At 44.8% G+C, this 15640-nt stretch overlaps 1 protein-coding gene across 4 annotated transcripts in view; it reads right to left on the bottom strand.

Moving 5' to 3' along the window:
• LOC138471918 (ectonucleoside triphosphate diphosphohydrolase 8-like) overlaps positions 1-15640 on the bottom strand; it is a 222317-nt gene that overhangs the window by 53813 nt on the left and 152864 nt on the right. For all 4 annotated transcript variants that reach the window (XM_069609790.1, XM_069609788.1, XM_069609791.1 and 1 more), the window contains one exon: positions 13137-13296. In XM_069609790.1, coding sequence (XP_069465891.1) covers positions 13137-13296 — 160 coding nt within the window. The remainder of the gene's footprint in view (positions 1-13136; positions 13297-15640) is intronic.

Raw genomic sequence — 15640 nt, 5'->3', positions numbered from 1 at the left:
GCCTCTCATCTGCCTCGTCTTTATTATCTTGACCTCCTCTATGAAGTTCTTTCAACTGATGTTCAAGGCATTCTCACAGGGGTCTAGAACCCTGATCATGTAATCAAGGTCCGGGAACTCCACTGGGACCTCACTCTCAACCACCATTCTCTAGTCGCTCTCCATAATCTTCCAACTGACAGTCATGTCAATCAATTGATATAATTCTGCTCTCACCCTGAAACAATTTGTCTGCCCCTCACTTGAGACATCACCTTCTGACTTGGTTGTTCCACATTTCATTGTCTCTATCCTGCCACTGCTGTACTACCGTCTACTAAAATTATAAAATGGAAATTCAAGCCAGACTGGCTCACTACCTAGACCAGACGAGGGCTTCCCTCTGAGCTCTTCCCAACCTCTTGCTGACTCCACTGAATGTGCATATCCGGATTGTAATTTGGCACTAGCATCTCTTTGCACTTCCAATCCCTCTTGCCCCTCAGCCATCAATCTCTCAGCCATCTTACAACTGAGAGCTGCCATGGGCCTCAGCCTACACCTGTGGGAAAAAGGCCCCACTCCTGGATTCCCTACTTCCTACAAGGAATCGTTCCTTGTTCTCAATAGTGCTCTGAACCAAGTCCAAACATTACATTAAATTCTCTCCACTCTTGTGCTCGCAGGCTATCCTTGACCTTCTGCACACCATTCCATAGCCTTTGCTTTTTCTCCTCCTCTCTCTCAGCTGACATCTTCCCTCCCTCCTTCTCTATGCCACCCCCAACTCTAACGTAACCTCAGCATAGACTTTACACCCACCCACCTGACTGAGCTGGCACACACTGTTTGGGACTGTCAAGCCCTTCTGTGCTCCTGATGACACTAGCAGACTGAAGGAGCTGGCAGTCCTGACTGGTCCATACCCTTCTCCTCTCTTCAACCTTTCACCTTCCGCTGTTATCTTCTCAGAACTTTTTAAAGATGGCCACCAACATACCCATTTTGAAGGAACCACCTGGTGACCTCATCAAACCAGCCAACCATTTTACCGTTTCTGTCCTTGCACATTATATCAAAGTAAGTTCTTGATTGTGTAGTCTCCATCTGCATAACTGACTATCTAGAGACCAACTGAGCCCTCTGATCTGGGTTCTCTTGCAGGCACCCCACTGTTAAAGTGCTAACCCATGTCATTCACTCCTTCACTGTGGGTCACCCCTGTCATCTATCCACATTGTCCTCCCAGCCACCTTTAAACAGCTCATCAGCACCATCCCTGATTCAGACTCTCACATCTTTGCTTTCAGGGCACTGTCCTCACTTGGGTGTCTCCACCTACCTATATGACTTCTCCCTTTGCATTTCCTGAACACTGAGATATCCTCCAACATCCCTTCCTAGTAGGGCATCCAGCAATGTTGTGTCCTTAGTTTCTCTTCACACAATTCACCCACTGTCTCAGGAAACTCCCCTCTTGCTTTGGCTTCTCCTATCATTTATTTGGCGATGGTACTTTCAACTTCTTCCCTTTCCCTACTTTCACATTTGAGCAGTCCTCTTTTATCACTTACTGCCTATTTGCTATCCATCACTGCAGCAGTAGGCAAGCTGTGGCCCTCCAGATGTTTTAGCCTAGAACTCCCAGGATCCCTCACCATTGACTATGCTGGGTAGGATTTATGGGAGTTGCAGGCCAAAACCTCTTGAAGAATGCAGGTTGTGTACCACTGCATCAATGGATGGAACTGCACTGCATGATGTGTAACCCTTTAAAAACTGAAGGGACCTTTCTCCCGGCAGCCAATGCTAACCTCTTGGTTTCTCTATGGAGAGAGAGGGGTCCAGGAGGTTGAGAGGTCGATCATGGGACCCAGGGGCTTAGAGAATGATGCAGAGGAGGAGAGAAAGACTGGGATGGGAGGCAATGTAACCAGGACCCTTTGTGGGTAAGGTGGTAAGAATAATTGCAAAAACCCTGTAAATGCATTAGGGTATCCTCCTGTAAACCTATGGCTCCTGGTCCTGGTGTAAGGCCAGCTCCAATATGACAGTGACTACAGAACGAACCAACAGACTCTAATATGGAATTAGGACCCTGGAGGCTGTTCGCCTAAAACACATTTGCCGCACAAGGAAGTCACCAAGGAGGCTACAAACACCAGTGACTGAAACTTTGCTTAAACACAATTGTGTTACTTTTATGTACACTGTAGTTTCACCCTTGTAATAACCTTAACAGGAGGTATAGGTAAACACATGTCACGTATGACCTACGTTTGATCCTTGTTGGCTTTGTGACTATAACATACCACATAGAGGGGAGTATGCTCAATTCTGACATCTACACGAGTGTGTGGATCTGCTGCAAACTTTGCAGTTTGGAGACAGTAGTAAAGCGTCCACTGGAGTGGAGTATAAATATGCTGCCAGAGGCGGGGGCTTCTTACCATGTCAACATGTTACACAATAGTTCCACCAAGAATTACTTTTTTTAAATGTAATCAGACGTCTAAATTCCCATTTCAGTTTTCTTAAACATGTTCTAATTCCAATGTCTGCCATATTCAAGCAATTCCCTCATCCTCTATTGATTGCCATACAGTAATATTCCTGGGGATTATCCTCTAATACCCAACTGTTTATACACTTTAACAAACTCAATATAATAATATCAGGGTTGGTCTGTTGCACACTGTCTTTACCGTTAATATCTACCATGCATGTGCTCTTTCGTCTTAATTGAGCATCAAAACCATTGACTTTACATACGTGTTACCCTCCCCATATGATAACCCGGGAGCGTGCTTTCTAAGATCTCTTTGCTCCATGATTATTTCCAAGTGAACAAACATTTGTATCTGACAAGGCCAGGAACTGTATCTATGAGACACACTGCCAATTGATACATTGAAAATGATAATAACTTTAGCACTCAGTCTGCGTTTGGCCATACATGTTGCTTAAGGAAATACATTAAAAATGTCTTAAACCCTCCATAGGCTATCATAGACCCCTATTATATCTGAATACAAATCTAATCTAAGCAAGATGCTACAACCGAAGAGTCCCACTCCACTCAGTCAAGACATATATCACACCCTTAAAAAAAAGCTATAGCTCAAAAGACAGACTCCACTTCTCAGTTACAGGACTCAAACTTGGTTAGGTATATTCGGGCGATAATCTTTTTTAGGTAAAATGTGTGACCCTCTTAAAGAAATTTAAAATAGACTTCTTCGAAAACTTTTAGGCACAGCTTTTTCCAACAAGAAGCACCTAGCACAGTATTGCACAATAAATGCCACCACACCCGTGACTCATGCCTGAAACGATTGTGAGTGCACGCGGGCTGCCTTACGAGAGTCAATACAACAGCAACTCAAAGGGAAACGCTTTGACAGCAACCTCAACATTGTCAGATCTGCTACACCCTACAAGAAGTCCTGTAAACTATACAATATTAGCACCCACTACTGCCACCTCCGCTGCTGACAGTGAAGAAACCTGGAAAGTGGGCACAATTGACTGGTGCAATGCATGTTTTATGGACTTTTTGATGGATCTGCCCTTGCGTCCAAACCACCTCATTCATGCCTGCTGTTCTCTTTGAAAGCTACCCTCCCATTGTGTCACAGGTTTCCCCTTTTCTCACCTGTTTTCTCTGTTTTGCGGAGTCCTTTGTCAGGGTTTTCTTTCGAGCAGTTCTGGTCTTGTACAAGCACGCTCGGCCGTCTTTGGATTCCAGGATTTGTTCAGCTTCTTCGTCCAGGATCTAGGAAACTCCAGGAAGCTTGGAATGGAGGCAGCACACGGAGGCGGCATGCGCGGAACGCGGAAGAGACAGGGTCAAGGAAGGTAGTAGGAAAGGAGAAGGAGGAAGGTCCGGGAACCAGGAAGCAACACAGTTCAGGAGAACGAACTACGGAGCACGTCAGGCCACAGCTATCGGTAGCGTTGAGACGCGCGGAACCGCAGGGGAGTGGCTAATTTATAGAACGTGCTGCATAGGACGTAAAGGTCGATAGACCGCGTTCCGTGTATACGGCCATGTTGGGTGTACTACAGCGAGTAACCCCCGACGTGCCAGGGACCAGGAAGACCAGAAGGGGCGTGATCGATGGATCATGACACATCGACAGTGACAAACAAGCATTGGCAATGCTAACAGTTTAGGATTTTTTTGCCGGCATGGGCTAGGTATTTGCCAGGCACTGTCATAATGTTGCTAACTAGCCATTAATCGTTGCAGCTGCAAAATGGTGCAAGTTCCTGGGCATATCACAGCAGTGCCTGGAAAATGTGTATCTAATAGCTATACACAAGTGAACACTGTTGGCTTTGCAAATGCTTGTTTTAACAGGACTTCAGTGCGAGGACACACATACCACTTGTAAATCAGGTGGCTGAAGGTATACTTGGTTAAGACATTTGTATTACACCAGTAGGACATTTAAAACACCAATTAAGCCATTAACTCACAGAAGATGAAATAACACTGGCAGGTATTTACAGAACAACGTTTGACGTCACTGCTTTATAAACCTAGCTCAAAGAAATCCCATAAATATTTGAGTTGGGCAGAGAGGGTTAGGGGGAGGGGGAGGAGTGGCCGTAGGGGTTGGCATGGCCAAGAGCAGTCAATGCGTGGATTAGCACCACCTAATAGCCAAAACTAAAAATAAGGTTTCACTCACCCATGCTGCTCGCGCCTCCATCACTGCCATGGTAAATGGAAACATGTTTATTTACTTCCCTTTTCTTCATGGCAGCCATCTTTCTCTGGTTACATTTTCCTTCAGTGAAAACCGCCACACGCAAGCATTTTCTTTATCAATGGAAACCATTTTGCCAAAACCATTTCTACCCCAGATTTCTAGCATACGAGTTAATGACCATAATTACCTGGGTGGCAAGCGATTAATGGCCCCCCCAATCCTTGGTTATGGTTCTCGCTGTGCTCTGGCCATCGCCTTGGGATGGTGGGTTGTGACCAACTGGTGTGCACCGCGACCCAGGTAAATATTGCCTCAATGTGTATGTGGTATTACCTGGGGAGGGAAATGAGCATGGCGCCTATATGCCTCAGTGGGTCTGTTATAAATGAAACCTTCTTCTGCAGGGAAACGCTCAGTAGTTTGAAGTAAAAGAAGCATTGGTAAAGCAAATACGTTTTGAGCGCTCGTGTCACGCGCAGCATCAAATTCTCAAATAAACTCCATTCCGCGGTTAAAGAACAACAACAATATTCCCGCCATTACAAGTGACAATCATTAACCCCTTAAGTTCCAAGGATGAGTATGCTCGTTCTTTTTGCATAGACTTGCATTTTATTCGTATATTTTATTTTTATTAGTATTAGGTTAAAATACAACATTTTACCAAATTCCATTCATCCACATACATCATTTCCATAATTTAAAAAGTAAAAAGAAAAAAAAGACAGAAGAATTAATCTCTCCCTTCCTCCCTCGTTTCTCCTCTACCACTCTCTACCACTCCCTCCTCCTCCACTTTTTCCTCCATAATTTTCACCACCGGACACACCGGCTTTACTTCCAGGTTCATTTCTTTAGGGGCCATCAATCGGTTGCCATAAAATCAGAGGCACTCTTCACATCTAACAATTATCATCTAACGTGCATAATAGCCTGGCAGTTATTAAAGTGCTAAGCACAAACCAGGAACACAGTGTAGCTCAATAAACACTGCCAGAAACACAGAAAGAATGAGGTCACTACCGAAGATGTGGATTCATCCACATCCGCCATCAGCCACTGAATATAAAGGATAGTTTTGGCTCTACAGGTGTTAAAAAGGCTTAATCTTCAGCAGCAGCACAGTTGCGAAGCCCAGTAGACCCGCCGAGTAGGCATTCCGCAGCAGATCTCCCCGCCGCCCACTCCCCTCCTTACTCACGCTCAAACGACACCACCCAGCACTCTAGGCAAATCCCAACTCAGAACCAGGGCCGTCACGAGGGGGGTCCAGGGGGGGCAAATTGCCCCGGGCCTCGCGCTTGCTGGGGGCCTCGCGGCCCCCTCTCCTAAGTGGAAGGCAGCACAGTCTCCCGTGTCCTTTATTCACACGGGGGACTGTGCTGCCCCTGCAATGATTTTGCTGTTTCTTGTGAAGCCGTTTGGCTCCGCAATAAACAGCAAAATAATGGGAGACAGCAGGGCTCAGAAGTGAGCTCTGCTGCCTCCCGTCATTCAGCTGAAAACGTGGACACGCTGACTGACAAGAGAGGACTCCTCTCCTGTCAGTCAGTGTGTTCACGTTGCTCAGCGTGACCACACTGACTGACAGGAGAGGAGTTCTCTCTTGTCAGTCAGTGTGTTCATGTTGTCAGTGTGACCACGCTGACTGATGGGAGAGGAGTTCTCTCTCGTCAGTCAGTGTGTTCAGGTTGCTCAGCGTGACCACAATGACTGACAGGAGAGGAATTCTCTCTGGTCAGTCAGTGTGTTCATGTTGTCAGTGTGACCACGCTGACTGATGGGAGAGGACTCCTCTCCTGTCAGTCAGTATGTTCATGTCAGCGTGATCATGCTGACTGACAGGAGAGGAGTTCTCTCTTAACGTCAGTAGCTGTGAGGAAGGGGCAAACTTCCTTGTGTGGGGGCACCTAAAATCTTTCCACTTTTCGAATGAGACTATTCTGGTGAAGCTTCAATGTTACAAGCAGCTACCTCTTGCCTTCATTTCTGAAACATCACACTTAAGGACTGCTGTGAGAATGAGATGTCTCATGTCACCACTTCCCTTCTAATCACTCCCCTAGCATGCAAGTGCTAACCCCACATCACGATTTCAATTACCTAAAAGTGTATGGATATGAATGCAGGTGCTAACAGTGAAATGACTTCTCATGGCCATGCTTATCCCTATGGCATTCTCACCCAGTCCCTGTCCTCCCCACCCAAAACAACTCCTCACTGGAACTCTTTGGGCTAGCTTTAAACATGGCTAGCCATCAAACTTTGCCCTCAATGTGCCTGCAAGTGTTTCCTCAAAGGAGTCTTCTAAGAGTTCATGACTTCATTGGAGTTGTAAACACGTAACTGGTGTAATAAAAATGTCTTAATCAGGTCTGCCTTTGGCCACTCAATTTAAAAACACCCTGCATGTCTTTCGCTGAAATTCTTTTAAAAATAAGCATTGGTAAAGCCAACAGTTTTGGCTTATGTATAAGTATTAGGCATTTACGAGGCACTGCTATTAGCTGCTCAGGTACTCAAACCATTTTGCACTGGCACTATCAATGGCCAGCTAATACCAATACAGAAGTGCCTTTGCCATGCCTACACAAATGCCCAAACTGTTAGCATTGCCAGTGCTCTTTTCGCTTTACCCTTGATGCACAGGACTATGCATCAAGGTTAAAGCAAACATACTACTTGGCTAAATTGGCCCACTTTGAATGTAGGCCAATCTAGCCAGTAATAACACTTATGGTACACAGTCAGCCTGGATATACTTTCTGTGGCATGGCATTTTTACTGGTTGGGAATCCGTACATGGTAATAATGGCAAATATTGATGCAGCCTGCTTCAACATAATTAGAACAACCAGCATGAATATATGTTTATACTAGCATATCCCGTGTGGAAAGGCGGCATGAAATGTATTGGAAAATGTTCCTATGCACAATTTGTGATTTGCAACTATTGGGAATTTCCATGTGCATCCATACAAAACCAATTGCAAACTGTGTGGATTTCTACCCAATTTTGCAAAGAAAGTGCTATAAAATGCATACTTTTAACCCAATGTTTCAAACATTTTCTTGGGAGTTAGAACCCCCCCCCCCCCAAGCCACCCTTTGGTTTGGGCTCCCTCACTGTGCTCTGTTGATCCTGACTAATTGGAACAAACATTTAAGCCTCTTAAGTTCAGAAATGTACCAGCCTCCACTGTACATCATTTGTCACTGTGTATGATGTGTGTTTTAATGCGCAAACAGGGGCAGGGTGCTCCTTAATTATATGATATGGCATTTATAACGTGCCTGTACGCAAGTGTTTCTAGGCGCGACAAGGCAAGGAGGGAGAAACAAAAGAGTAGGACAAAACACAGATCTTACTAGGCCTTGTGTCATTCAGATCGTACAAGAGCAGGGAATGGGGAGGGGAGAAGTGCCGAGGGTGGGGTAGGATGCAGAAGTGCAGGAACAAAGTAGAAACAAGAGTGCAGCCAACTGGTGGCAAGTGTGAGTACTCATAAGTGTAGCCAACGGGTGGACAATACGAGCAAGAGCGGGGACTGTAGGGTTACAGATACAGACCACAAGTGCAGGGGAGCCAAGAGGCAGTGCGGGATTGCAATAGGACGTACAGGCAGGGACCTGGGCCCGAATTCAGAGCTTGACCAGGTGACCAGTGCATGGATCAGGCAGGTGATCAGCAAGGGAGAGGAAGAAAGAAGGCAGAAGCAAATAAACAGGTCTTGAGGTGCTTCCGGAACCGGAGATGGTGCTCCTCGTTTTTAGCGAGGCAGGGAGGCTGTTTCTAGAGGGAGGCCCCAGCCGAAGAAAGAGATCTGCCCTCAACTCTTTGCTTGGAAAAGTGATTGACCCTCAGAGAATTGGAGGTGGCGCAGTAGAGAGCTCATGCCATCTTATATATATTTATTCATATGATAAAAAAGTTAGTCTGGCATGAACCTTTCTTCATTAGAGAAAGTAGTAATAAACCATATTTGGGATCCTGCACACAAACTCAAGGGTAGATTTCTCAAGTCTCCTGTGTGCGGATATGCCGCCGCTGGCCGAGTGCAAAAAACTGTAAGGGGGCCTCACCAAATGTTTTGCCCCGGGCCTCACCACATCTTCTGACAGCCCTGCTCAGAACACTTATGAACAAAGCACTGAAGAGTTCAGAAACGTGTGAAAGCCTTCCACGCGGACAGTAAAATAAGAATGCAGACACCCAGCACCTATGGTCCGGCCAACAAATACCCTGCACATCAGAAGCAGCACTGAAAATCACATGGGGAAAACGGTTCCATGTGTTCAAATTGGGGCAAAAATGGCCGTTTACACAAAAAACCTCGTCAAAAAGGCCGTGGTTTTGCCACCACAATCCATGTAATGGATGCGGGGTACACCCCTGCAAGCCCTGCTCCCCCTAAATGGTATAATAGGGTACACCTTTATCGGGTCAAATCACAGCATTTTTTCTGCATTTTTTTTTGCGCAGACGACATTTTTGCCGCGATTTTACCAAAAAAAACACCTCAACACCAACTGCAGTAGGCCAACCATCAGCAACATCAGAGCTTCAGGTGGTATCTGCATTCAAGCCACAGCTCACGGAAAGCAAATATTACCAATGTCTGCCAAGGATTGGAATTACAACCATTGCACCCCCTGTCCCCTACACTCTGGGACTAACTACCGCTCCATTCCAGAAGTGGAACACACATTCTGGGACCATCACCACAAGGGGAAAGCACTATTAAAAACATAGGAGCAGATGCTCAAAAATGAACACAAATGACAAAAGAGCAGAGGAAGAGCTTTTTCATTTGCGTTCATTGTAGGAATGTGCAGATCACCTTATCCACAAAGGTGACCTGCCCATTTCCTGGGAGCTGCGGGGCAGCACAAAAGAGGCACTGCCCAGCCCCCTTGCATACATTAGTGTTGTGAGCATGCTTCCATATATGAGGACCTCCCAGCATCCACAGAGTTCCTGGAGGCATATTTCACAGTAACGGTGATGCTAATGGGCTTGTTACTGTGAAATGCCAACAGAAAAAAGCATTTCTATCCCCGATTGAGGAATGGAAATACAAGTGGGGCAGCAGTGTTTCATACCACTGCTGTTCCAATTAAAACCAGCATTGGGAAAGACAACAGCTTGTGCTTTTGTGCAGGCATGGGAAAGACACTTGCCAGGCACTACCATAATGGTATTAACTGACCATTGATGGTAGCAGGAGAGAAAATAGTGTGAGTACCTGGGCATCGAATAGCAGTGCCTGGCAAATGCCTAATATGTATACACATATCGAAATTGTTGGCTTTGGCAATACTTCTTTTAACAGGACTTCAGTGAAAGACACGTATGGTGCTTATAAATTGAGTAGCTGAAGGCAGACCTGGTTAAGACATTTGTATTACACCAGTGCATATTTAAAGCTGCAATTAAGTAATTAACTCTCGGAAGAATTCGTTGAAAAAACACTGGCAGGCACTTAGTGAGCAACGTTTAATGGTGAGGCTTGATTAAAGCAGGCTCAAAGAGTTCCCATTAGGCAGTGTGTTGGGTGGGCAGGGGCAGGAACTGGGTGGTTATGGCACTAGGGATTAGCATGGCCATGGGCAGTCAATGGGTGGGCAAATACAAAACAACACCTACAATCTTTGTGACCCTCCTCATATGCCATTTCTCCCTATCTGCACTCTCATGCAATAGTTTCCGCTTATAGGTGGTGCAACTGCCACCCAATAGCCCAAACTAAATATGCATAACAAGATCAGGATTGACCCAGTCACGCTATGTGCACCCACCTGCCCTTGTTCCAAGGAGCCACGTGGAGGGAGAGGTTTCTGCTCATTTTAAAGTGCATCCTGTTCCAGGATACAGGATGTGCTTTAAAATGCACAGACACCTCCCCCACAACACCCCAATTTGCACAAAAAAGTGGGTAAAAGAGGGCATTCGGGCATGTGCATCTATGACTCACACATTCAAATGCCCTTTGAGGATAGGGCACATCTTAAATAGTTTGAGTTTCTAGCAAACCCACAGGCAACAATAGCAACCACCGCTTCGCACCCATTGTGGAATTGACATACATTACACATGCGCACAGGGCGCACCTGGGCACAATTGCAGGACAAGCAATGAACTCAAGTGCATCAAGCAAGACTGCAGCACAGATGGGCAACTGCTGGGAGACCGAGTCCTTACTGATCGGACACATGCTTGATTGACCGAGTGCAAAGCCTGGCTTAGGCTGACCCGGAGCAAGCCGCTCGCTGTGAACTCTGCATGCCTGCTTCCTGCCCGGACTCCATCCCCCCGCCCGCCCTCCCCCCCCCGAGCCCCCACAACCATGAAGTGGCTTTTCCGCGTTTACAAAAAAACAAAAGCAAATCAATTACTTTAAATTAAAAATATGATTGGGACTTTCTGGTTTGATAGTGTTTAAGCGTATATGAAGAAATGGATAAAATGTGTAATTACATTTGAGGTCACCAGCCAGATGGGACACAGTACTGTGGACTCAACAAGGTACTGTCACTGTTCTACCTGCTGGAATACGAAGTTGGCAAACAGAGGCAATATGACAGACCTAGTGATACAGGTGGTTAGCACCCGGTATGCACTTTTGGTCTGAAGAGACTGTTGCTTGCTTTTTTTTCCTTCTCTGCAGCTTTGCAGTCAGTGGCAGCATTTCATACTGCGGTCAATGATGGAGGGAAATCAGGAAACACAAAATTCAAGGAGGCACTGGAGAAACACGTGGCAGAGAACTTGCTTCAAGACAACAGGGAAAAGTGACATTCAACATCCACCGAGAGGCAAATCCAGCCTGCAGGACTTTGCTGTGCTTCTCCTCTCCTAGCTCTATGCCAAGTGTGGAGGGAAGGCTTGCTGTGCACGTTAGTGGTAGCAAGACATCACTGGGAGGCAAAACAAAGTTCAGATTGAGAGGTCAAAAGGCAAGGTTACAAATAAACAAAGTGCATCAGTGCCACCAACGCTTGTCCAACTAGCCACTCAAAGCCAAAGATAGCTCTCCCACTAGCATGCAATCAAAAAAGGCGTTTAGTGCTGCCATTACCCACACACAACCATCTTCAAAATTGCTATTGGAAAGTAAGTAGGAATATTATATGAACAATTATGAACTTTAAATGGTAGACCCTTTGCATGCTTACATGACAGTTTCCTGCAGGACATCAAGCATGAATTAATACAGTAACTTGACTTTTATATAATGAATAGTACTACAGCTTTTGCTGTCTAACAGCTGTTACTATTATCCAATGTAATGTTACTCAGTTTGCCAGATAGCATGAAAGTGTGAGCCATCGCTGCTGTGATTGCAGGTCCCCGGTGTTGAGTGTTTCACTCAGTGAGCTATCCGGTCACTGTGATTTAAACCTGTGACCTGCAGGTCCCCGCGTTGAGTGTTTCACTCAGTGAGCTATCCGGTCACTGTTATTTAAACCTGTGACCTGCAGGTCCCCGCGTTGAGTGTTTCACTCAGTGAGCTATCCGGTCACTGTGATTTAAACCTGTGACCTGCAGGTCCCCGCGGTGAGTGTTTCACTCAGTGAGCTATCCTGTCACTGTGATTTAAACCTGTGACCTGCAGGTCCCCGCGTTGCGTGTTTCACTCAGTGAGCTATCCGGTCACTGTGATTTAAACCTGTGACTTGCAGGTCCCCGCGTTGAGTGTTTCACTCAGTGAGCTATCCGGTCAGCACTATAAAGGGAGCCACTAATATGACTTCTAGGAGAGACCTGGTTACACAGGGAAACAATAGGAATCACTAAATAAACACTGTTCATTATGTAGGAATGTATATATAGCATCTTACAGGAATGTTACAAGATGTGTTTAGTAGAACTCCAGCATAGACTTTTCCCACAATTCATCTAGGGATTTCCTGATGTCCAGCATGAAACCCACCCATAAGCGGTCACTAGGAACCATATAAGAACGGCTGAGGGAAAAACAAATGAACGCGCAGCCGCAAGCTTCCAATGAATTCGAACCTTGTCTAGATTTACACAGTTGACCGCAGGGTCAGAGTGGGACAAAAACTGCCCGAGCGCTGAAATAAGAGTGATTCCCATTTGCACATTACAATTGGTCTTGTTTTATGGCATAGTGTTCAAGTGGTACATGGGGGAGTATTATTGGCACATATTATCCAGTTAAATTCACTAGAAACACCAACTACAAAGTGGCAAGTCATCAAAAAGCCAACGTTCCCCACAAAGCCGGCCAACACCAGCCTATTTAGTTGACCCCTTCACATTGCCCTCTGGGGGAGTTCGAGCCTGGTTGACGAACAGACAACTGTTTAATTCTGAGGTGAAACCCTTGAGGCATCTGGCTAGTTGCACAGTATATCTGCATTGCAAGAGAGGCCATTGGTCATCCCCCGCCCTCCATAAACCAGGCCACCGACCTTCACAAAGCTTTCCAGGAGATAGTTGGTGGTGATCCAGCCTAGGGACCCCTCCTCATTTCCAGAGAGAATGCGTGCTCCCTGGAAATCCAGAGGATACGTCCTGAGAGTCTTGGAGACCTCGGCTAAGACTTGCTCTGCTTTCGTTGGGTTCTTCTCTCTGAAAAGACACAGCATCAGAAGGGTTATAGGTCTGACAGAAGCTCAAGGGATGCTTTCAAGCTTTTTGAGTCACAGCAAAAATAACTTTTCTTGGAACTTATAGGAATCAAAGAAAACATATTTTACACATTTTTCCCTGTTATTTGTGTTAGATTATGAGCAGGTGGTCAACCCATCCAGTCCATCTCCTGCCTACTCATAACACCTGCATCATAAATGGTGTCTTGCTTGATGCTTACGCACAAAGTACAATTGTTCTCTTGTACCTGTTCCCAACAAATGTATACACTTTTTTACATTTGTCTTGAACAGGCACAAAAAACGAGTATGTAATGTTTTGCTTCCTCCCCCTCTAAGGTTGTGCATTTCAACCACTATCTCTTATGAGAAAAACATTATTTTGAATGTTAAGACCTCCCTGAAGCACCCCTGCCCCATCCAGGCCACAATCATGTACTCTAACCACTCTGCCAGGAATACTGGTCTGTAAAAAGACATCCCCCCTAAAAGGACATGTAGTTTGCACATTACATTTTTGGAGACTGACCTCCAGAACTATACATAATAGTACATATAGGTGTGTCTTTTAGAACTGTACACAATACACTAGAAGGGCCTTATTTAACTGGTGTGCAGTGGTACAAATACCTCCTTTTGGCTGGTTACCCATCTTCATGTGCACCACAAAATCCTAATGGTTCTCTCTATGTCCATTTGCCAAATGAATTGACCACTTTTCTTCACTGACACGTATGTAATGATCCAGTCCAATAACTGACACTTGTGGCACCCCTTTCTGTTTATTTTAGCGAAACTCCATGATCGCTCTTCCCCGACATCTACCTCTCTGCCAATTTTCCAATCCCATTTGCCAAGCTAAATCCCGTTCCAAGGCTATTCAACTTTTTTTAGGAGACTTTTGTGCAGAATGGTAACACACTTTGTTGAAAACTAGGATCACATGCACAGCTTTACCTATATGTACAGTTTTTGTGTCATATTTTCTTTGCTAACCCAATGTTGTTTGCTTTGAATTATTGACTTTTGTTGATCTTGTCTGCCCCAGGACACAATCAACACTATGACAATTACACATTTTATGTCTCTGATCACTAGCAGAGCAGCATTGCATTGTAATAGATGAATAGGCATCACCCATCATTTTAATACATGGACCAATGGGACAATTTCATCAAGCCTAGACTATGTTTTTGTGTGTCATAGAATTAAGAAAATGTTTAAAACTTTAGATGCTCATTTCACTTTATACAATTACCATGCTAGATTGCTTTTAACGATTGGTACTTAATGCGGCCAGACAAAAAGATATATTGGGCAAGAAGTCCCAACAAACGTTCATGCTAATAGAATAGTCTGGTCACAATGGAATGTAGAAAGGATCAATAATGAGCTGAAGAATTGTTGGCAAACAGCTGTTGAATTGCTACATAGTAGTGAATGGGATATTTTCATTATGCTGAAAAAGATATGGAATAACTGCAAACATAGTAGGGTGATTATACATGATCATAAAACATCTCTTGGTCCTTTTGATATTGCCATTCATAAAGAGAAAGAAATGCCGCGTGCTTTTATATGACAGATTACTAGATCTAAAATTCTCACCAGCCAAGACAAGAACAAATTGCTTAGCCCCAGGCGTACACGATATATACATTGGCATCTCCATAATGCAAATTGGAAATAAAGTCACAGTGTTCTTAAGGGTCGTGATAATAAAAACATGTTGCCACATTTATGCACTTTTTGGTCCGTCAAAGGAAGGAGATCCACGAAATCTCAAAAGAATGTTGGGGAAATCATGTGCAAAATCTTTTTGATAAAAAACTTGAAGTCGAGTCGGGTATGGAACATAAATACTGTTTTGTAAACTCTGACCTCGAATATGGGATTGGGGATGCATTAAATGTCATGAGGAAACTAAAAGGGTCCAGGGCTCCAGGGTTTGATGGTGGATCAAACGTTCAGATTAAAAGCAATCCTTTATTTTGCGTGCACCTACTTCCCAAACTTTTTAATTTAATAGTGATATCAGGTAATATCGAGGACAGATGGCGAGAGTCAATACTTGTCCCAGTAGTGGATACTTAAAATTATCTGGGCATGCCATTAAAGAACTGCTCAACTGCGTCACACTATAAGAATGCTCTTTCACGGAAATCTAGTAACAAATGGCAAGTAATGAAGAACTTCATGCTAGAAAAGAGGCTAATTCAATTGAAGTTGCCTGGGGTTCTGCAAGTAATGTGTGATCCCTGAAATCCTGTGTGGCTTTTGTTCGAACAATTTGTATCTTGGCTTGGTATTGTAGAGGAGAAGTT

The sequence above is a fragment of the Ambystoma mexicanum genome, chromosome 8 (assembly GCF_040938575.1).
Source record: "Ambystoma mexicanum isolate Mex_15411 chromosome 8, UKY_AmexF1_1, whole genome shotgun sequence".
NCBI lineage: Eukaryota > Metazoa > Chordata > Amphibia > Caudata > Ambystomatidae > Ambystoma > Ambystoma mexicanum.
The sequence above is the reverse complement of the archived record's forward strand: the minus strand, read 5'-3'. Positions and strand labels throughout refer to the sequence as shown.